General features: G+C 42.4%; 2 protein-coding genes across 3 annotated transcripts; both read right to left on the bottom strand.

Moving 5' to 3' along the window:
• LOC101764995 (potassium transporter 27) lies at positions 1–5,091 on the bottom strand. 2 transcript variants are annotated; one of them, XM_012849224.2, is made up of 10 exons: positions 4,805–5,083; positions 4,493–4,715; positions 3,662–3,910; positions 3,495–3,545; positions 2,339–2,599; positions 2,161–2,213; positions 1,923–2,037; positions 1,580–1,834; positions 649–1,454; positions 1–534 (listed from the first exon to the last, which is right to left on the bottom strand). In XM_012849224.2, exons 1-10 carry the CDS (start codon positions 4,952–4,954, stop codon positions 280–282), a joined length of 2,418 nt encoding a protein of 805 aa, XP_012704678.1. In that variant the 5' UTR covers positions 4,955–5,083; the 3' UTR covers positions 1–279. The 2 variants fall into 2 exon arrangements, with proteins under 2 accessions (XP_012704678.1, XP_012704679.1); XM_012849225.2 differs by lacking the exon at positions 1–534 and having other exon boundaries at positions 823–992; positions 1,090–1,454; positions 4,805–5,091.
• A 4,393-nt stretch (positions 5,092–9,484) lies between these two features.
• Positions 9,485–14,163, bottom strand: LOC101772703 (probable potassium transporter 16). Its single transcript, XM_004986352.3, has 10 exons — positions 13,950–14,163; positions 13,526–13,748; positions 13,148–13,399; positions 13,006–13,056; positions 12,203–12,463; positions 11,645–11,697; positions 11,173–11,290; positions 10,839–11,093; positions 9,932–10,716; positions 9,485–9,821 (listed from the first exon to the last, which is right to left on the bottom strand). Exons 1-10 carry the CDS (start codon positions 14,100–14,102, stop codon positions 9,567–9,569), a joined length of 2,406 nt encoding a protein of 801 aa, XP_004986409.1. The 5' UTR covers positions 14,103–14,163; the 3' UTR covers positions 9,485–9,566.
• Between the last annotated feature and the right edge of the window lie 6,277 nt (positions 14,164–20,440).

Genomic DNA, 20,440 nt, shown 5'->3' with positions numbered 1-20,440 from the left:
TTCTCGCTATTGTAAGATGCCTGGAAAATATTTTTCTTTGCTCTCTGTGGACGACCAATGCAAATTCAGGAAATTTTTTTTCTTATCACATGTGTCATTGTCGGAGATTGAGGATTGAAGGTTATGTCGTCATTTCTCGAGGTCCAAATACTCCAGCTCATTAAGATATTGACTTTCAGAAGAATTGAGCGGATTTGATGGTGTGTTTCTTGGTAACTGGCATTCAAGTTATGTGCAACGACATCATCAATCAGATATCATGTTCTTCATCCACATTCCTTAGATTTCATATGAGATTCCAACCTTTAGGACTTGACGACGGGGGATCGACATCATCTTCTCACCATTTCTTGAGTTCTTTCTAAGAAATGAGTATAGGTAGTTGACAACAATCTTCTTGAGGAGCGAGGAGTGAGGTCTTGCCACCACCTCACTCTCTCCAAATATGTACACCACACCTTTGTTCATCTCTTCAAGGATAGCCTGTTGCTCCTGTTGGATCTTCATCATCTCTACTATATTCATCTTCTCTCCCTGACACAGAAAATTAAACAAGCATATCAGTGCAACCATTTGAACAAAAAACAAATGATACTGATAAAACGAACCCCTTATGTTTAGATAAAAATCGTGCTATAGACTAGTCACCTGAAATTGTGTAAAAAGCTTGCTCTTTCCACTAGCTTGCCTTATGTGCTCTGAGAATGACTCGGCCGGTGTGAGCATCTCCTCAGCATATACTGCCTTTACTGAGGATTTTTCGTGGCTGCCAAAGCTCTCAGCATGAGAGCTACGGTAGCTGGAGGACTGTATCATCATTGGCTCAGAACCCACACCATAAAGGTTGACATCCCGGATGTAGTACTGGAGATGCTCTACAAGTTTACCAACAAAGTCCTTGGCCTCCTCAAAGGGGTCTCGGTACCCATATCGTGCCACGCATTGGAACACCTTATAATCTTCTCTGTCTACTTGTCTAAAGAGGAATCGCTCTGACATGTCAACAGATGGAATTGGCAAATGCTTCATGGAGACGAAAATAAGCACTGAATGAATGGAAGGGATCTTCTCAATCAGGTGAGGGAATACCGGTGGTATGCCTTGAACCAACTCGGTGTAGAAGAGGCCTATCCCTGGGGCTCTCTGAACGTCACGGCGGCCAAGGAGTTCTTTCACTTTGTCACGGGGCACGGAGTGCTCGAGCTCAAAGTTGTATTTCTTCACATGCACATAATGCCACACAATCATCACTACCATTAGGACCGCTGACATTGCTACGGGCACATATGCACCATGCACAAATCGATATAGGATTGCAGATAGGTAGATTAACTCAGATGACATGAAAACGATGAAGAACAAGACAATCCACCATATGCTGATCTTCCATATTAGGAGCATCACTATTGTCAACAATAGTGTTGTGATGATCATCACAAGAACAACACATATCCCTGCATGTACGGAAGGAAGAGACATCGTCACATTTTTGTAGATGTGAACATAGAAAAAACTGAGCTTAATTGTTGAAACAGAAAAAGGAAATGTAATTATAATGAGACACTCTTAGGATCTTTACCATGAGCTTCCCCAATGATGACAGTTGTCTTGAAGCCGATTGTGACGAGGCAAGCACCCAAGCAGAGCAAGTAGTTTACTTCAGGGATATATAACTGGCCTGAATATTGCCTTGAGGTGTGCAGTATCTTAACCCTCGGAAAGCAACCGAGTGTTTGGGAATGGGAAATTGTTGCGAAGGCACAGGATATCATGGCTTGGCTTCCAATGATCGATGCCGCTATCGCAAGGATGAATGTTGGCCAGAATAATGAGACTGCATCCAAGTGGATATATAAAAACCTAGATAAAGAATTCAGCTGCATATATGTACAAGTGAAATATTGCGTGGATTTTACACATACTTGGAGTTGATCTGTAGAAACTATTTGCTACATCCTCTAGGTGCATTCTCAAGTATGCTGCTTGCCCAATATAAGCGAGTAACACTGACGGGACTAAACCGAAGCCAAAGCTTAGCTGAAGCAGAGGAAACAAAATGTTATTCTGATATACTTTCTATGTTAAGAGATGAGTACTCTAATTTATATACTTCACACATAAGATCTTTGATTCCTAGTTAATTCCTAAGCATTTACATACCTGAATTGATCTTATGCTGAAGTATCCTAGATCAGAAAAAAGGGCTTCTGTGCCTGCGAGATTTGCACAATATTTTCAGTATATGTGTATATTGTTCTGTTCAGACTTTTGATTCGAGTGCAATAACCACCATTGTTCTGCTGGACACTACTTGTTGACACACTACAGAGTGGTATACCTGTGAAACAAAGGAGTATGCCACCAAGGGAGACCCACCCTTTCTTCTTGTTCCTTCTGAAATAGTCGATGATGTATTTCAGGTTGAATGCCCTGAGAACACCGGTGTCGTACTTTATCAGGTTGTAGACCCCAACTCCCCCAATGAGGAGAAGCCAAAGGAGGATGACCGGGGCGAACAAGTAACCGACTTTATCAGTCCCAAACCTCTGGATCGCGAACAACACCACCAAAATTCCCACAGTAATCCAAACTATCTCATCTGTGGAAAATGTCACATGTCATTGTCATGCATGCACACCCCGTATTCGTATGCACTATGATCAATTATGCAATCTTTTCTTCGAAGTGAATTCATTTTCAGGATTTTTGGGTACATGGCAAATGTAGACCAAGTGTTTTCTAGCGGTTCACAAGTCCTCTGAAAGTGTTTCCATCATCGTCCCTATCACATGTTTTGGAGATAGTATATGTGTGAAAGTAATCCGCAGAGACCGACCGGATTTTTTCTATGATACATGAGTGGTGCTAGAGCGATTTGCATGTACTGAGCAGTGAGGTGTGTACATTCACACTGGTATGTATTGCTGATTGTGTGGAGTTCAAACAGGCAATGAATCATTGGATTAGATGACAACAACAACGATACTGGCGCTACAACCACATAAAAACTTCTCAGGCTGGACCACACCTTAACTGCTAACAGCGACAGTTCACTTCTAAATCTTCAGTTGCCAAGATGGTCGGCGGATTTGAAATCGATAACAGATCGAGGCCTGGAGAGTCATCTTGTAGTGTGTATATTTGGTTTAGAGTCATTGAATTCGTACCCTTATACATGGAGAGTTTTTTTGGTGACCAGATCATATTCATCCAAAGAATACATTTTTGTCCATGTAAAGATTGCTTCAACCATATAGCCAGGCAAATTGGATGTTAATGACGCAACATCAGCATAGATTGGCTGGACCATTAATTGCCAACAACGACAGTCTGCTCCAAGTCTTCAGTTTTTTAGTTGGTGGAGATGTCATACTCAAAAATAAATTAAGACTTGATATTTTTCCTGTGGCCATATTCGGTTCCTACTTACTTCAAGGATTTCTTACATGAAGTGAATCTAGAATGCATGACTTTTGGGTTCTTTTTTCTCATACCTGTTGTAAGATAAGGTGCCTTTTCTTTCAGGCCGCCAACCGCAGAGAGAACTGACACGTTTTCAGGAACAAAGGAAAACCATACGTTAGGCTATGAAAAATCAGATTTAACGTTTCCTTTGAATTCACTCAAGATAATGGCAAAAATAGTCTACTCAAGATAGTACCTGAAATTGCAGGAGTTAGAACAGCGTCGCTGATGACCATGGCAGTGGCGAGCATGGTGAGCAGGAAGAGCGAAATCTTTACGGCCTTGTTCGTCTCCAGCAGCTCCTTCATCCACTGCGCTCTCCTCAGCGTCGCTGGTGGCTTGGCGCGGTTGTACTTGGAGACGAGCTCGTCTTCGGCCTGCTGGTTTGGGATCAGGCTGACCTTTGCGTGGCGCGAAATCAGAGTGTAGAGCGCGAACGTTCCTCCTGAGGAAGGAATTGAATCAATTTCTTTCTTTTTTGAAACGAAATTGAATCAAATTCTTGGGGTTACTATTACTCTGTTTTTACTACTTTTCTTATGCCAGCTATTGACCGCTTGTAGTCTTCTATACAATCTCGTCTTGCAGCCAAAGTCTTTGGCTGGGCATGCGCAAGGGGAAGGAAAAAGTGCATGATTTTTTTTTGCATTGTAACCTTTATGTGGTTATTAGACTGAGTTCAAAGCCTCATAAGTTGGTCGAATTACTCCAAGTAATTCAGTCATATACCAACATCCATCAGTCATATGGTCCAGTGCATATCTGCCGAATTAGTCTTGCACACATTATATTGGACCATCCTACTACAGACACAGACAGTAATTGGTCTTTCCCCTAAAGAAAATTTCTCCTTCCAATATATTATTGGGTATAGTTAGTAAAAAGTAATGACACTGATATCTGAACAACATGTAAGGAAAAAAAAACACTGCTGTATGATTGTTAATACGTACTCCATGCATGCACTCTAGATGAAGTACTATACATGTTGCTTCTTGTAGCTAGGAAAACGAAAAAAATTACTGACCATCACCGTCGTCGTTTGCTCGGAGGGCGATGTAGACGTACTTGACGACGGTGAAGAGCAGGAAGCTGTAGATGATGAGGGAGAGCGCCCCGAGCAGGTCGTCCGGGTGGCCGACGCCGTCCCGGAACGTGCTCGAGTACACGAACAGCGGCGACGTGCCAATGTCTCCGTACAGGATGCCCACGCACTGCAACGCCAGCCGCACCGTCCGCGCCCAGCTATCCTGCATCTCGCGCACGAGCTCAGCACGTGATCTAGGCGTGCTCATGCACTGACATCTATCGATCTGTACCCCAATGACCGACGACGAACCTGCCCGTGGTTGTTGGCGCCGGCGGCTCTGGTCGCGGCGACGTACAAGGAGTCCTGCCGCTGCATCGCCGGCGGCGCGTCGACCTCGCTCTCGAGGTCGACGATGACGATGTCTTCCCTGCTACTTCCTCTGTCGGCTGCTTGCGCCATACCTGATCGCAATCGGTATATCTCCTGCAGTCCTGCTATGGAATCACAGGAGCTAGCTACAAGCTAGTACACTGGTTGTCGCAGCTCTAGAACGAGTTCAAGAGCCTGGGCTCCATTTTATAAGCTCTCCCGTCCCCTGAACGCTCAGTGGTTTCGTTACCTTACCTCCTCTCCACGTGACCTGCTGCATCTTTGACAACTCGAGCGTCGGAACCTTAATTTCCCATCGTCACCAAATGCATCATCAATCGAGATTGCTGTCTCGTCGCTAGTTCACCGTTCCTGTTGCAGTCCATTCCTTGGACGACGACGCACTGTCGCAGAAGTCTCGTTCGATTCGACATTCTATCTCGCTTGCATTGCTTGCTGATCGAATCTTTGACAAAATCGTTGGATTCAGCCAACCGTGTTTTTCCTACACGTCACGTAATAAACGCTTACAGCATCATTGCTTGCTTATTCGTTATCAAAATAGAGATATGCCGTTGTCGTCTCGATTGCTTCATCAGTAATAAGTAGTCCAGTTTTTTTTATACATGTACATATATGCGGCAGTCAAAACATGCAGTACGTGTCGCGGTAGGCGCTTTATTAACATCGCTTTATCCGCGTACGCACGCGCCAAGGAAGTCGTCGGAATCGTAAACCTCTCAGTTGAGGCCTGCCCGGTTGGCGTCGGCAGTTACATAAGCAGCTGTGATCGATCGTGACAGGGTGGTCGCATGCAATTACCAGATTGTTCGTCGCTTTGCTTCTTCGAGTCACCGGTTTCATACGCGTGTCGGTCGTCGTTTTAGCATTTCAAAATTCATATCTTTTCCTATGCACCTACATATACAATATGTATCTAAACACATGATAAAAATTATGAATCTACAAATGTCAAAGTAGCCTCCAATTTAGAGGGGAGGAAGTAATTAATTATCTTCTTGTTTTGCATAATAAATAGCCAGGCAACAAAATCACCAGAACATATCTGACCAACTTCATTAAGAATTCCTCCTATAAGCTTCTTTGATAAGCAGAATAAAGTAGAGCCTTTGCTTTGGGTGAAATTACAAAAAAGAAACTGAGAAGCCTGATCAAACTGTGTGCATGCTCTTTGCAACGTCACTTTCTAGACCTGCAGGTGACATACGGGATCGGTAAGTTGACCAGGTAATTGGGGTTGGATGAGTTTTCCGCATTGTCCCATTCAAGGTAGTTCCTACTTCGTACGGTACATGTCTGTATTTCTTGCCGCAGTAGCTTATAACTTCGTCACGAAGAGTGAGTATGTAGGTGGACTATTCTTTGAAGAAATTGGCTTTAATCGTCGCTTAATTAGTAAAAAGTTTTAATTCATTATTGATTCTGCTCTAGTCCTTATGCTGTCCTAGTTGTTAGTAATGCATGTCGTCTCTTTTAGAGATCACATATTTAATTTATACGTCATCATCTAGTTCGTAGATCCCAGTCTTGGGAGAAGTGTGCAGCCATGGGCTGCTAGCTCTAACGTTGAAGTGTAGCCTTAAATTTGAAAGCCATGTGGTCAAAAGCGAGCGGCAATGCACTACTGGTGCAGTGAAACATGATGTCGATGAGTAAGCCAGTCAATATAACGAACATTCTCAGCAGAAATGTACACATACTTTCCCTCTCAGGGCTTGTTTGGTTCAGACGGGATTACATCCCCTACAAGTCACAATCCCTTTGGTCTAGGGAGGGGATTAAACGAACAAGCCATCAGTGGGAACAATAAAATTTGGGGGAACAAACAAATTGATCAGCAGCGAGAATCAGTACACAGCTTTTTGTTTAACATTTGTGCAATTAGCAAAATAAAAGCATGGGAGTACCATCCAAGGTTTGATGTATCCACTTATGCTAATTAAGTATACTAGTCCATCAACCCGTGCTCTCGTATGTGTTAGCAATTTTTAGAGACGTAAGTATTATAAATTTATAAGAAAAATTAGATCACGTAGCTAATAGCAAAATTCCTTACCTTCCGTGCGTTCTCTGCCTCATCTGTTGAATATTCTAAGTCTACTTACTTATCTTTATCTAGTTGTGATATACTCTAGTTAGCTATTTCTCAATGCACTTTTCTCATCAGCATTGATACTTTTCATTTTCACGTGGCACCTCCATACATGTTTGACATGTGATGTAATTGAGCCCTTAGTTTGGATGATGTGTTATTTAACATGAAAATCAATATTCTCATCACTTTATGACATGCATACATGATTCACATGATGACCATAATTCATGATGACCATATTATGTGTGTGTATCTAAGTTATAATTTTCTATATTAACAATGGCCGAAATAAGTAACTAGAATTATATGTTGGTTTGCTTTTGGGATACTTCTTTTTACATGACGGATGTAGTTAATCTAGGTGTAGAATTAGTGGCCGCATTAGGTTAATTTTTAATGATGGTGATATGGATAATTTAAATGCAAATTTAGGTGTTACTTTGGGTTAGTGTAATAATGGCATGCATAAATGGATAATTTAGGTATAGATTTAGGGCCACTTCAGGTTATTTTTAATAATACCATATGTGGATCACTAAGATGCAAATTTAGGATTCCTTCTGGTTATATTTATAATGGCATAAGTGGATAATTTAATGAAGATTATGGGTTACTTTATTTTTTTATAATGGCAAAGGTGAGTAGTTTAGATACAAAGGTTAATTTAGACTATTTTTTAAATGATAGAGGTGGGTAGTTTTATAAATAAAGCTTAATATAGATCCAATGACTATTACTCCCTCCGGCTCTTTTTACATGTCACATTAGGTTTGTCCTAAGTAAAACTTATCCGACTTTGACCAAATTTATAAAAAATATAACAACATCTTTAATAACAAATATATGCATTATAAAAATATATTCCATGATGAATTCAATGAAACAAATTGATATTGTAAATGCTATATTTTTCTATAAACTCGGTCAAAGTTGAACAAGTTTGACAAAAGACAAATCAAATTTGACATGTAAAAAAGAACAGAGGGAGTATTATCAACGATGATTATAGTCTGCAGAATTGATAGCTAGGTATTTCTATTTTTGCAAGAATTTTTAGGATCTATGTTATTTTTTCCTAGCACATCTTGTGACGAATAACGCGAAAGCTCCAAAAGGATCCTCCAATTAGTAAGGCTTTGAGGACATGACTCCACTCACTAGGGTTCAAATCTTAGTACCTGTGATTAAACATAGGTGAGTGTTTTCAACAATATACCTGCTTGTTAAGCCCAAGTTGATACGTTACTTAGGTCTATTTTGATGTGTTGAGTAATGCATAATAATGTTTATGGCTAACTAGAGGTGGTAATGGGGTTGGTAAAATAGGTAGAAAGACTTTCTTGGCTCATGATATATCGGTGAATTTACATGATGCGATGATTAATAACAAAGTTGTGAAGTCCGAGTAGGAGACTTGAGCTGGTGGACCTTGAGAGGCTGGTAAAACTATGGGCAATCTGCATTACTCACATGAAGAGTGCAAGAGACATGAATTGAGGAGGAATAAAGTTGATGAAATTTGTGTCAGCCAAGTATGGGTATGTGTCAAATTCAAGTCAAGAGGCAACCTGTTGTAGCAGGATGCAAATCACATAATAACATCTTGGCTTAATAGTGAGGCAGACCACACCTCAACGAAAAAGAGCTTGTTTGAAGGCTAAGCAAGTAATGAGGAGCCGTACTGCAAGAAAGTGTTAGTGCAAGGCACTTTGTAAGTTTCTCCTCAAAATTTGGGGGTTGTGGTTCCGTGGGCCAGATCATGTGGCTTGCGTCAAAGTAATACTATGTCATGAAGGTATTAAGCCCATGGATAAAAAATTGAAACTTGTTTATTGTTATGTCCTTAAGGGGAATATTTAGTGTTAAGTTGTACTAGGTGGTTTGAGATATGTCCGAACACATATAAGTAAGAGGGTGGACTACTGCTCACCACCTCTCCAAGAATTATTCTCATTTTCCTAATGCTTAGACTTGCATTGGTTGGTTATCCCAAGAGATAGAATAGATGTGAGAGCTCTTGACATGACCTCATCAAGAGTAGGGAGATGAAGGGCAGCTTCCGAGCCATGTACTCTGATGATTCTTCTTTGATTAATCCAATTCCTCAAGGATTTGATAAAATCGTGATGCGCTCCTCCATCTTTTATGGATTCCCTTGATGTTTCAACATGTTTTTTGGATTTTTGTTTCTTGGACGTGACTTCAGTTTGAGGCATGTCTCTTGTTTGATTTGAGTGCCAGGACATGTGTGAGAACTCCATGATCATGGTTTGATCCATATTCCACATGAGTAGCTCAAATTTGAAAATTTTCCCAAGTTCCACTTTTTCTTAGGTTTTTCCTCAACCTCAAAAATAAAAGGTGAAGTTTCAATTTTTTTTTTCAAATAGATCTTTAGGCCAAAGGCTCATCATGTCATAGAGATGACATGGTTCAATTTTAGGAAGATTGGAGTAATAAACAAGCATTTGAGCTATTATTTCATTCACATATAAGGCATGAAAGTCGAAATGACCCCCCCTCCTGAACCACTAATTTGAATTATATATAATAGTTTCTACTAACTGTAACAACTCAACATAACCCTTAGATCTCATAGGTAATTCCAACCTTAAGTAGTTGGCCTCGTGGAATCGATAGCATCTTCTCTCCATTCCTTGAGTTTTTCCTTAGAAAGCTATATACATAGTTTACAATGATTTTCTTTAATAGGTTTGAGTGTGGCTTGGCTACCACTTCAGTCTCCCCAAGTATATAAACAACACCATTGTTCACCTCAGTCTGGATAATCTTTTGGTCTTCTTCAATCTTGAACATCTCCTCTATGTTCATCTTTCCAGTCTGTTGTAAAAATAGGTATTAAATCACACCATTGTATATATCTCAGAAGCTATAGTTGATAATAAGAATACATTTTAATTAACCAAGATATTCGTGTATGAATTAATCACCTGTGTCAGCATATTGCTCATACCAACTGGATGCATCGTGAGCTCTGAGAAGGATTGGATTGGTGTAAGCATTTCCTCCGCATAGATGGCATGCTCGGAGGGCTTCTCATGATAAAAGCTATCAATGTGAGCGCTGTTATCATTAATCCTCAATGGATCACCTAATCCATAGAGGTTGGCATCCCTGATATAGTATTGGAGGTACTCAACTAATATTGTAACAAATCCATTGGCCATTTCGAGCGTGTCACGGTACCCATATCGGGCCACACAACGGAACACCATTAGCTCTTTAGGCTCCACTTGTCGAAATAGGAAGCGCTCTGAGACATCAACATGTGGAACTGGCAAATGCTTCACAGTGATGAAGACAATAACTGAGTGAATGGTAGGGATTTTCTCAATGAGGTGAGGGAATATGGGTGGTATCCCTTGTACCAACTCAGTGTAGATGAGCCCAAAACCTGGAACTCTCTTTAGGTCCTGACGCTCAAGGATATACTTCACCTTATCACGTGATACAGTATGCTCAAGCTCATACTTATAACGTTTGACATGCACGTAGTGCCACACAATCATGATCGTCATAAGAACTGCTGAGATTGCTAATGCCAGGTATGGTCCATGGATGAACTTATATAGAACTGCAGCTGTGTAGATGGACTCTGTGGACATGAAGACGATGAAGAAGATGATTATCCACCAAATGTTTACCTTCCATATGAGGAGCATTACTATTGTCATCAGCAATGTTGTGATGATCATCACAAGGACCACACAAATTTCTGTGTAGAAATTCATAGTAGATACATTGTAAGGCTATCATTTTTTGGAATGTTTATAAACATACATTTGTTAAAGGAGTAATCAAAATAAGGATTAAGATATATTAATTTTGAATTCTTACCATGTGCTCTGGCAATGAAACCAGTCGTCCTAAAGATTAGTGTCACCATGCAAGCAGATATGCAAAGGAAGATGTTTACTTCAGGGATGTACATTTGGCCCGAATAATGCCTTGATGTACGCAATATCTTGACCCGCGGGAAACAATTAAGTGCTTGTAAATGTGACATGGTTGCAAAGGCACACGAGACCATAGCTTGACTTCCAATTACTGCTGTAATGAGTGCAAGGATGAATGTTGGCCAAAATAAAGAGCCTACACAAGAGCACATCAAGTTAGTTTTGTGATGAAAAGTTAAGAAATATATAGTAGGATACTTTCATGTGTTACATACTTGGAACTGAATTGAAGAAAGCATTAGATATATCCATATCCATGTGTTTCCTCAGGTATGCTGCTTGCCCAATGTAGGTGAGCAATACGGATGGTAATAAACCAAAGGTGGAGCTCAGCTGAAAGACAAGACAAGAAATTCAGTACTACCCCTACAATTTTGACGTTTGTACAATAGCCATATAAGTAACGGAAGAAGTTAGCGGGTCAACTAGTTATTTACACCCATAGTCATGAGAAGATTTTAAAGAAAACAATAATTCGAAATTATAGTACTTTGCATGCATAATAAACCAAGGTACCATTTGGTTATGTTTATCTCTTTTCCTCTCTTCAGAGCTACCAACTAAAAGTAGATGAAAAAGGGGAAAAAGTGTTTTTCATACAACAATTATTTTTTTGGGGTTGGCATCATAAAAATTACTTCTACTTTGTATCTTATTTTACAGAAAAATGATCAAAATTGTCTGTACCTGTATAGATCTGATGCTGAAGTATCCCAGATCAGCAAAAAGAGCTTCTGTGCCTGCCATAGAAGAAAAATTCTACCAATTCAATGAATAGCATGTGTTTCAGAAATGAAATATATTGTATTTATCTTGAATATTATTTCCATTCATTTTTATGTTCTTTCCACGTCATTTCGTGATATTTATTGAATAGTTGGACTACAGCTGATACACTTCATAAATCAACAAACGGTACTCGCTAATTGCGTGGTGGCCATGCAATTCTTGTACAAACATTTAGCCGTCACAAGAAGTTGCTTGCTATGCCGGTTGGTTCGGACTTACTGGTGGATTTATTGGCAGGTGGAAAATGCGTGTGCAATATGAAACCTACAGAACGAGGCTTTGACTCTGCGGTTATACTAGTGACAAAACCGAACTGCGCATGTTCAGCAACAGAAAACTAGTCAAGAGATTCTTGGGAGCATTTTAAGCTTGCGCCAAGTATTGCCTTGTAATAAAATGCCAAAAACTAAGCAAAAGTTACTGCTTGTTTTCGCCGTGTGTGATGCAGGTATGTACCTGTGACGCAAAGTAGAATTTCGCCTAAAGAGACCCATCCTTTCTTTTTGGTCCTTCGAAAATAGTTGATGATATATTTTGGGTTGAAAGCCCTCAAGGTGCCTATATCATACTTGATTACGTTGTAGAGCCCAATACCGCTGATCAAAAGAAGCCACAGGGTAACCACCGGTGCAAATGTGTAACCGATTTTGTCGGTCCCAAAGCGCTGGACCGAAAAGAAAACCACCAGAATCCCCACTGTGATCCACACCTCGGCATCTGCTAGGAAGAAGTGATGACAATATCAGAAATTATGCCTAGTGGTAGTTGTCAAGACGCAAATGCACGCGCTAGAGATGCCAATATTGCTTGTATATTGAAACTTCAACACTTTTAACCTTTACAACTCGAACTCATGGTGAACATATATTTGCATGTTTTTCCTTTCCATTATTTAATTTTGATAGTCTGAACTCTAAATCTATGCTGGGTTCTTCTTTAATTTAAAGAACAAAAAATAATTGAGGACGCGCAATCTTGTGGACTAGTTTAATTGCCTGACCAATTCAACTAGTCAGCATTTGCAGGTAACTAATCTGGTGTGCACTCTCTGCGAGATGATGTCTCGGAACAGAACTGGGCACTGGAATTGGTGACGCAAGGCCGTACATATGCCTATATATAGAGGGTTGACAAAATTGCAGCAAGCAACTTGTCACTTGACTAAGCAAGCAAATTACGCATTCTCCTATGACTTTTTCCTTCTTTTTTTCGCTGCGAAAATTTGCTTTTAGTAGCTATTAATAATTTACTATTATTACCTTTTGTCAGATGAGGTGCTCTCAACTTCAGACCGTTGACCGCTGCCAGAACTGAGCCACATATTCAAGCATTCATGCAAATTGATCAGCATGTGAGGTCACCAAATAAGATTGTTAACCTTCATATGCAACGATCTATTACCGGAGATCGGAGGGTTTAGCATGCAGTCGCTGATGGCCAGCGCGGTCGCAAGGATGGTGAGGAAGAAGAGCGTGATCTTTGCGAACTTGCTCGTCTCCAGCAGGTTCTTCATCCATTGAGCTCTCCTGAGCGTCGCCGACGGCTTCGGGTGATGCTTGTACCTCAACACGAGCTCATCCTCTGCCTGTTGGTTTGGGATCAGGCAGATCCTGGCGTACCGCGAGATCAACGAGTAGAGAGCAAACGTTCCACCTGAGATGACGAAAGAACAGGAAAAAAAAACATGCAGATCCGTTGTCAAACATCTTCAGTAACTAACTCTCCTCCGGCTACTACTCCGTAGAAGAGAGGGTGCCGCCGCAACGACGACGAACGCACCGTCGCCCTCGTCGTTGGCGTGGAGCGCGATGAAGACGATCTTGATCATGGTGAAGAGGATGAAGCTGTAGATGATGATGGAGAGGACGCCGAGGACGTCGTCCGGGTGGCCGACGCCTTTCTTGAAGGTATTGGAGTAGACGTACAGCGGCGAGGTGCCGAGGTCGGCGTACATGATGCCGACGCACTGGAACGCCAGCCGTAGCGTCCGAACCCAGCTCTCCTGTACACACAGGCAGGTACCATCACTAGGAAGATCGTAGGAACAATAATCCTGTTGCTATTAATTCCAGCAACTGGGTTTAGGGTATGATCGATATGTAACCTAAGAACATAAGCTTTAGCTGCTTAACGATCTGCCATGTTCATGGATCGTCAAAGATCAGAATAGATCAAGCTAGCTAGCCCACGCATCTGTGTATACCTGGCCATGGTGGCCGGCGTGATGCGCTGGCCTCGTGGCGTCGCGGTAGAGCGAGTCCTGCCGCAGCGAGTTCCCCGGCGGCGGCAGGTCCAACTCCAGGTCGCCGCTGTGCGGCACAATCTCCAGGCCACCTCCGGCGTCGGCATGGGCCATCTTTGCCGCCGGCGTCTTGGTGCTCGGTTTCTAGTTGCCGTACAGGTATGGAACTACCTGTGTACGATGGCGTCCTTTGCTACAAGGAGCAGAGTGCACAGTGTACACGGATGAAACCCTGGGACGACCCTTATATAAGGCAACCTACGAACGTCGCCTGTGCAACTTGTGCCGTTTTTTCCCATCTTTGCGGCGGCGGTGCAGCTTGGAACTTGCCGATTTACGAAGAACCTTTGTTTAATTTTATTGGCCTTTAATTGCCGGAGGAAATCTATGCAACTATGACCTAGGCTTTTTATGTGAAAATAGTACTATAGCTATGAAATTACTACTTAAAAGAATATTTTTTATGACTAATAAAATAATACTATGTAAAAACGATATATCCAAATAATTTCACTTGTGCAGCGAACATCACGATGGAGAATTTGAGTCGCCTCACCTAAGCTTTTTGACTCAAAGGGCTAGTCACATAAGGCCGTCTCCGACTGCGGAGACCCTTCCCTATTTGGGACTTTCAGATGCGTAGGCGTTTCCACTCGTCAGTGAATATCAGCGATATTATACCCAGGCACGTGACATTATACTCCCTCCGTTCCAAATTACTATTCGTTTTTTAAATACATAATTTTTGATACGTACATAGATATATACTATGTCTAGATACATAGCAAAAATAATGTATCTAGAAAAGTTAAAACAAATTGTAATTTGGGATGGAGGAAGTAATATACAGAGGTCCTCAAGTGGCAGGATGATGCCATGTATCATGTAAAACAACATTGGCATAGTGCGGTGGTAAGGCATTGATGGTAGTCTACCGGCCAAGGATGGATCCCGGGCAGCCCCAATTGGCATCCAAAAACACCATAGTTTGCCCTTTTGAAAAAAAAATCATGTAAAACAATCTGGGCCTCTATGGAGGGGGTTCTAGACTTCCATTCCACATAGCAAATTGTTCTTTGTCTGCCTTATTCTCCCTATGCTTGAGCTCCTAAATTTGCACACAAGAGCAAACTTTTTATTGATAATTGATAATGGTAGAGGTGCATAATTTATAAGCAAATTTATTTGAGGAAACAGGAAGATCCATACCCCTAATGGTTATACATTAAAAGAGAAAAAAGCTATTTACAGCAGCAAAAGCATAAAAGAAAAAAGAAAGAAAGAAATTACAACATCGTTATAATTTAGAAGCAATTAGATCCAATAGCTATTATCATCAACAAAGATTATGTCTACAAATATATATATTCAGAAGTATCAATTTCTTGTTGAAATATGTATGATTTACCTTGTATTTCTAACACATATTAACATGGAGCCTCAAAAGAGTCTCCACTTGCTGGCTAATGAGATTATTTGACTATCCAAATTCTATTATGTGCACATTTACAGGTGAAAAAAAGTAATGACTTTGCCATGCCTTTTTAATAGTTCATTATTACAACGTAACAGCAGTCTGGAAGAGTAAAAATATGTAGAAAATAGCAAGCTACATGAGGCTTGCTCATCATCTGCCTCGCCACATATAGTTAGATCACCAACCATTCTTGATGAACACTAATACCTCCGTCCCAAATTATAGGTCGTTTTGACTTTTCTAGATACATGGATTTTGTTATGCACCTAGACATGATATGTATCTAGATGTATAGCAAATCATGTATTAAAACAACTCGAAATGGAAATAAAAGGGAGTACTTCTATAGCCACAATATCCGATGTTTAACATGCCTCACTCACATCTTCCCTTTCTTCTACCTTCTGTATAGCATGCTCCGCTGCCTCAGCCAATATGCCCCCTCACACATTTGTATTTCTGCAGCTTGTCTAACTAGTTGTTGAACTGCTAACTCATCGGTAGCTTCCTATATATGGTTTAGTTTTGCTGAATTTCTCTAAATCTCACATCGTCAATGTTGACTGACAGGTCGGAACCTTTGCAAAGTCGCGCAAGTGCAGTAGCCGACGACAGATCGAGACGACGTGGCCGTTGCTGAATGGGTATTGACCGACACAACCGACCATGACCACTGCGGCGACTTGTGTACATTTTTGCACATGGCGCCTGATTTGGAACCTCGTTTCGACCTGAGGACTCTGTAGTGCATAGTCTTCAACAAAGTGTACGTTTAGAGCCCATCTTCTGGAAAGAAAAGCGTGGATTATATTTTGAGTGGATTTTGACATTTGTTGCTCACTTGCTCTGGGAGGTACGGTCTGTTGCCGTTGTACGAGGACTTTCTGGCTACATGCATGCGTATTTGCTTCCGTGCCAAGTGCTCCGATCCAAGTTGGGAAGGTCTCGCTGGATCGAGAGCAGCACCTATTCCGGTCTACACCATCTATTATATTGATAAGTACAGCAGGAAGCACGGAATCTGAGTTTAGTCAAATTTTCTTGCGTTTCTTTGCAAAAAGGTTTCTTATTTTAACTGAACGCAAACACATAACTACCCGGCGTCCAAGTTCATTGTTTGGAGAACTACATGCGAAAATATATATAATAACTCCTTTAACTGTCACACTACATACGATGCTATGGAGTCTTTTTTCACAGTTTGCGCCTTGAATCTTTTTCTTGTCCTTTTTATGTACAAGTGCAGTAGATAAGTCAAAAGATGGTGCCGGCTATCTTTATCAGTAAGATAGAGGAAAAAAGATATTATTTGGGGGGAGATATAGTTTTGCAATACTTGTTTTTTTTTTTCGATTGTCATGTCAAAAAACTATTTGGAGATATGTAGAAATTGTGTTTGGAATTTGGACACTCCTTCTCGGTGTTTTGTCAGGTGTTTTGTACGTGACAATCCCCTAAGGGTATCCCCCGAGTGGTAGATTATTATGGAGCTGGAGCCTAATGCTAACACAGGTGTCGGTGTTTAGACTCGGCAACCTATCGAGGGGGTGCCTGAAGTAGTGTTTGGTTTGTGGGGCTCGTCGAGATCAGGAACTCGAAGGTGAATACAGACATATGATTTAAACAGGTTCAGGCCGCTAGATTGCGTAATACACTACGTCTTGTGTGTTGGTTTGATTGAATTGCTTTGGAGGAGGTCCCTGCCTTGCCTTATATCTCCAGGGGCAGGGTTACAGCTCGGTTGATTTACAAGAATATTAGTCGGATTCGACTAGGCGAGTCCTACTCTCATTGCTACAAGTAGTTTTCCTAATCCTCGACTAGTTCCTGTCCTGTTACATAGACTACGCCATCCTGCACCGTAGCCTCCATGTCAGACACGTCTCGGTGTCCAGCCCTATATCTAGAACTGTCCAAACCTTTTGGTGGGCCCATAGATGTATGTACGACAAGCCCCCGAATACTTTTTAGTCAAATGCAGCAGTTCCGAGTACTTTTGTTGACCTCACCGACTAGTTTTGGTTCTCTTCGAGTACTTCATCGGGTTAAGTCTTCAAACGTACTCGAGCACTGCCATGCAGCTAGAATGTGCTCAAGCCTCATTTAACTTGGACTTGAATCCTTCAATCTTGATTTTTTATATGGAAGTGCGATGAGAGTCCCACTCCATATGGAGTAGCCCTCGAGCCCTAGGTTGAATCGAAGAATAAGACTGAGGGTCAATCCATAATTTGCATCTCTTTTTCCTTAAAACCTAGAGAAAAAACTTTTTAGCCGATGGGCACGTGGCACACAGCTCCCGAGCCGTTACATGACTAGTTCGGTGGGTATAAGGGTCAACCTTTGGTCAACGTGACCATCAGTCAACAGTAACATTATCTCTTCCAAAAATAGTAGTAATCGCTAATCAGGTGCGAAATCTCTGGGTCCATTAAACCTGAATATTCCTTTATTCCTGCCATTGTTACTGCCCCGTGGTTATAAATAAAGGAGGAAAACATCCCTTCCATTTTACCTTTACCATCTGCTCTTTCAACTTCCACATTATAGCCCTAGCGCCGCTGCTGCCCGATCCTCGAGCGCTAGCACCACCGTCCCCCACCATTCAGCCCCCGAGCGTATGCGAAGGAAAACACTCATGGCAACAAGGACGGGGAAGAAAGCATCCATAGCCAAGGTAGTTGAAGGCGGGATCAAGGAGGACAAGAAGAAAGAGATCCAACTGCCGGCACCCAAGTATGGAAAAATGGATCAAACTGCTTCACCGACTCTGGCATGTGCCTGGAAGCGATCATCGGTAAAGGAGGAAGACATCAAGGCACTGGTAGTGGCCAATCTCCTCCAAGAGCAAGATATCATCAACTGGAGACCCCCTATGGCAAACCATGGCCACTGGAGGGGCACCCAGAGGAGACGGTAATCTTCTCGCATTTCATTGAATGCGGTCTTGCATTGCCTACTTCTGATTTCTTCTGAGGTTTACTAGATTACTACAAGTTGGAGCTGGTGCACTTGAATCCCAATGGTATTCTGCATACCATGATCTTTGTGCATCTGTGTGAAGCATTCTTGGAAATCCAGCCCCACTTCCAACTCTTTCGCAAGTTCTTCCGTGTCAAGCCACAACCCAAGATGCAGCACTTCGAAGTAGTCGGCGGGGCTGGAATTCAAATGAGGGAGAAGCTCATGGGACTCTACTTGGATTATGAGCTCATTGACTCACATTCTGGATGGAAAGAGAAGTGGTGCTACATCGGTAACCATGACCCCAAGCTCCCCAAGTTGACAGGACATCGCCCAACTTGGAACAACAGGTGGCTGGACGAGCCTTCCCATGGAGACTGCCTGCAGCTACCCGAGCTCCTGGACAGGATAGCTAAGCTCAAGCAAGAAGGGTTAACAGGAGTCGGGGTAGCCTTTAGTTTCATGAAGCGGCGAGTTTAGCCCTTGCAACTGCGATGCAACTGGGGCTATGACTACTCAGGTGTCAACGACCTGTCCAGGCTGTCTCCGAAGGAACTCAGTGTGGACGAGGTCATGGTGCAATTTAGGCGCCTATTCAAGAATGCGGGTGAAATCCCGACAATTGTGTGAGAATTCTGCGCTGCCAACCTGCCAAAAATTGTAAGTACCCATGGCCGCAGCTCCCAAGTACCCATTTTGGTAATTTTGCATGTACTGACTTATCTACCTGTGCAAGAAGATGTACACTTTGTACTGCTCTGCTCCTCCCCATCCCAAATTAGAAGATATTGAAGCTGCTCCTCGCGTCCATATGGTAGCGAACATGAGGAGTGAAGGTGAGGAAGAGGAGGAAGAAGAAATTGAGTCCTTCAGCAGCTCTAACTCTGAAGCTAAGGAGGATTTCGAGCTCAAGGCCTGACCATGTAACAAGCCTAGGTCATCCTCTGGATCACTGAACCGCATAGCTGAAGATGATCTAGAGCCTGCGTTGGCTCTATTGCCGAGGAAGAAACGGACCATCGCTGGAAAGCGTGTCGTGAGGAAGCCTGTCATGACCGAAGACATACCCCCAGCGGTAATAACTTTTGAGGAAGGGCAAGATCCTGAGGATTGAGTACTAGTAAGTGAATCCAATACCACTATGTCTACTCAATATGGCATTGGTGGTTTGCAGGTAGTCGGGGCGGTGACCGAGGCAGAGAGGGCAACTATTGAAGTCACGCACCAGCAACTGCCAGCAATCAAGGAGGTCATTGAGATTGATGATGATCCAGAACCCCTTGCTGCTAGGGTGGACCCTGCCAGTGCAAGGACTACTCGAGGAATAGAGGCGGCATTGAAGGCTGGCGAGGATCGCACCGCGACCCAGCAAGCTGCGCCAAAGAAGCTGTCTCCGACCATCAGGCCACTGCGCTTGTTAGGGGAGCCCTCTCTGAAGCTGAGGCGTTCTTCAAAGTAAGCCTTGCTACCCTTTTTGAGTAGTAATTGTAGCATGTTAGCAACTTATTGTATGTCTTTGACAACTTGTCTTATGCAGGAAATCCTCTAGCATGGAACTCGGAGGGCCAAGCTTGAAGTCTATAACCGATGGCAATAGCCACTCGGTCCAAGATGTTGCTCCGGAGCTGACAATTCCACCACCAGAAGAAAATCCTGCACCGGTGAGTAACCTAGGTACCATATCACTTGTAGCTGCATTGATGTAGGATGTGATTTCTTCACTAACTGATGTTGTGGTGCCAGCCCACGAGCAACTAGTGCCAGAGACCATAGTGGCGACTACCTCTGGCACCATGGCTACTCTCATAGCCCCCGAGCCGAAGGTAGAAACTGAAGTAGCAGAGGAGCTGGAAGTCGTGGTAGCCGTCCCGTCTTCCGAGCTAGGCCCGTCAACAAGTTGTGCCATGGTTCCACTTGGTGTGGCGGATGCTGAAGTGCACGGGTAGTTGCTAGTAGTAGGGGAAATTAATCTCGAAGACATTCAATTAATTGACGACCCGCTGTTTGACAT

The sequence above is a fragment of the Setaria italica genome, chromosome IX, assembly GCF_000263155.2.
Source record: "Setaria italica strain Yugu1 chromosome IX, Setaria_italica_v2.0, whole genome shotgun sequence".
NCBI classification, from domain to species: Eukaryota; Viridiplantae; Streptophyta; class Magnoliopsida; order Poales; family Poaceae; genus Setaria; species Setaria italica.
The sequence above is the reverse complement of the archived record's forward strand: the minus strand, read 5'-3'. Positions and strand labels throughout refer to the sequence as shown.

What these genes read in the sequence shown, in the direction of transcription:
- LOC101772703 (XM_004986352.3), bottom strand. Translation starts at nt 14,102, where the DNA reads ATGGCCCATGCCGACGCCGGAGGTGGCCTGGAGATTGTGCCGCACAGC. An exon ending in CGCCAACGACGAGGGCGACG is followed by an intron (nt 13,400 to 13,525) that starts GTGCGTTCGTCG and finishes TCGTCATCTCAG; the next exon opens with GTGGAACGTTTGCTCTCTAC. An exon ending in TGAGCAATATGCTGACACAG is followed by an intron (nt 9,822 to 9,931) that starts GTGATTAATTCA and finishes TTTTTACAACAG; the next exon opens with ACTGGAAAGATGAACATAGA.
- LOC101764995 (XM_012849224.2), bottom strand. Translation starts at nt 4,954, where the DNA reads ATGGCGCAAGCAGCCGACAGAGGAAGTAGCAGGGAAGACATCGTCATC. An exon ending in AGCAAACGACGACGGTGATG is followed by an intron (nt 3,911 to 4,492) that starts GTCAGTAATTTT and finishes TTCCTTCCTCAG; the next exon opens with GAGGAACGTTCGCGCTCTAC. An exon ending in GGCACCTTATCTTACAACAG is followed by an intron (nt 2,600 to 3,494) that starts GTATGAGAAAAA and finishes CATTTTCCACAG; the next exon opens with ATGAGATAGTTTGGATTACT.